Consider the following 2,500-nt stretch of genomic DNA (forward strand, 5'->3'; position numbering starts at 1 on the left):
TAACCAATGAGCCACCACATGGCAACAAGGTAATGATTCCTAAAGACTGATCTTTGACACTTTGCTCTAAAGCCACAGTCCCACCAACACTTTCACTGAAACAAAAGACTATAGAAAGTTCTCAGGTAACTGGCAGGTAAGTGATCTTTCTCGACTTTGACCTGAGGTTCACGAGACTAAAGGTTTTTCTTCAACACGTAAGAATAAACACATTCATCATCAGCATTGATTGAAACAACCCTGTTCTTTCTGTTGGCCCCAGATGGAAGTAACTTTGATGGTCGGTATAATATTTACTTTTCTTCCGGACTCAACGTTCTTCTACTTCATGTGAACACTCGTTCACACCTTCAGGCGTCGCAGTTAGACTTCGACCTCTGAAGGACATTGTGTGTGAACGCTGCTGCTCCTGTTTTACTTTGAAAACTCTGCGTTTTATTCTGGATGAACAGAAACTGAGATGTTTTGAAACGATGACGTAGCCGCTCAAAACCTCTTGTGATTGGTTCTTTTCAGTCATGACGTAACCTTCTCTGATTCGTCAGGCTCCTGTCACATGAGCTCCTTCAGGATGAAGTGTTACTGACCCTGTTGTCTTTGCTAACAGCTGCTGTTCAGTTACATTCTGTGTTGCACTACGATACAGCTGTTTACCAGATGTTATTCAAGCAATCTGTGAGAATTCCTGTTTACAACAGCACACACATGCTCCGTGCACGTGAGTGGTCAGGTGACCAGTGGTTTCAGGCTGTTAGTGTGGACTCAAACTGATATGGAGCTAAAACACAGACAGATCCGTTTTTTAATGAATCAAACCTGAACCTCTTTAAATCAAAGGTCTGTACATTTTGAACCAGAAAGAGCAGCTATGGTAACTAACTAACTAACTAACTAACTAACTAACTAACCTGCCATTAGACCATGATACTTTGCACCTTTGAGTTTTTCTTATTGATTTTCTTTGAGCCCGTTTGGTTTCCTGTGTTAACTACAGAAATCCTTCAGGTCTGTTGAAGTGATGTTTGTCTTCCGCTCAGCGTCCTGACATCCCGTCCCGATTGGTCTTTACAGACTGTCCTCAGGCAGCTGATGTAAACTATGAGACTTTTCCAACACGTTGGACGGTGACGTTTTCACCCGAGTCTACATTTCATAAACCATCTGGACCCGGACGTGAGTTTGATGGATTCTTGTGTTCTCATGAGACCCAAGACCAAAGTCAAAGACTGGTTCTTGTCAGACGATGGTTAAGAAAGGTCGTTAGGGACATGAAATCATGATGGGAACAAATAAGAAAAGCCATCATCTCGCATCCTTTGCTAAAACAAATGAGTTTTCGTTTCATACTTTATGTTTACATGATAAATATACCACCAATCAGCTGGAGATCTGGATTTGAGATCTGGGTTATGAAATGTTAAAGTAACCGTTGTTTCATTTACACTTTTAGAACCTTTCATCCTCCGGTTCTGTCTTGCTTCAACTTATTGAAGTGGTGATGAAACGCATGTACAGTAGATTCCGTTTGACCTGTAAGTCACTGAAGCAGAGTCGATTGGTTTACTGTGTTTTCTGATGTCAAACCAAAATGATTTCATGTCCCGTGTCGTCACTCCACGTCCAAGGCTCAAGTTCATGCAGCAGATTTTTTCTCAAACTCCGTTGCTTCACTGCTCCTGAATCTCTTGTGCTGAATGTACATTATGAAGCTAAATCTAAATGTCACTCCTTGGTCCCAAGATGAGGGATTCCATTTCTCACCTCCATGTTTAAAAAAAAGATGAGGATCATCAGCGTAACTTTCCACGGCTCATTCATGCTACGTAATCCTGGACTGTGTCCTCAGAGGAGCCTTGGTCCCAGATTGCTCTTCACATTTTACAAGTCCTGACAACCTCTTTTCTGAAAAGCGGCTGCCTGACACTGTGTCACGTTTTCATGCTTCTCCTGGCGTTGGTTGTCCTGGGACGAGAACTAATCTCAGGCTGGTACCAGACTGCATTTTAAGTTCAAGAGACTGTCGGCTCAGACCGTCGTCTCATATTCTAAAACCTCTTTGCTGCCCATCAGGCTGCTCCTGTACTGGATCCGCGGGCTGACGGCTGACGTCGTCTCCAGAAGCAAGATGGTCTTGCGGAGGCGGCGATCGATGAAGTGTGCATCCCAGGCCGGGTATCGCTTTCTTGGGAGGTCGATCCTGATGACGGGACCCTCCTGTGCACGGGATGAGGAGGAGGTCCTGTGGAGGAGCGCAGGAGAGGAGGAAGGGGAGGGACGTACCTGGAAGATAGGCAGGCAACTGTCCCTGTCTCTCTCCTTGTCCCTGTCTCTCTCCCCGGGAACTGGCTCTCCTGTGTCTTTAGTCCTGGGCAGTGTCCTCGGAGGGCTCGTAATGACCATGTCTGTTTGTGACCCTTGTGAAGGAGTGAGGCAAGCATCGATGACTCCCGCCACCCCTCCTGCACCCACCATGCCCTCGTCCACACAGCCCCCCCACTGA

General features: G+C 45.7%; 1 protein-coding gene across 1 annotated transcript in view; it reads right to left on the reverse strand.

Annotated features, from left to right (window-relative positions):
* Window positions 1-1,538: 1,538 nt before the first annotated feature.
* xkr7 (XK, Kell blood group complex subunit-related family, member 7) overlaps window positions 1,539-2,500 on the reverse strand; it is a gene marked incomplete at its 5' end in the record, with an annotated part of 1,774 nt that continues 812 nt past the window's right edge. Inside the window, one exon of the mRNA XM_034590401.1 lies at window positions 1,539-2,500. This exon is cut by the window's right edge and continues 339 nt beyond it. Coding sequence (XP_034446292.1) covers window positions 2,026-2,500 — 475 coding nt within the window.

Source organism: Hippoglossus hippoglossus, chromosome 7 (genome assembly GCF_009819705.1).
Source record: "Hippoglossus hippoglossus isolate fHipHip1 chromosome 7, fHipHip1.pri, whole genome shotgun sequence".
Lineage (NCBI taxonomy): Eukaryota > Metazoa > Chordata > Actinopteri > Pleuronectiformes > Pleuronectidae > Hippoglossus > Hippoglossus hippoglossus.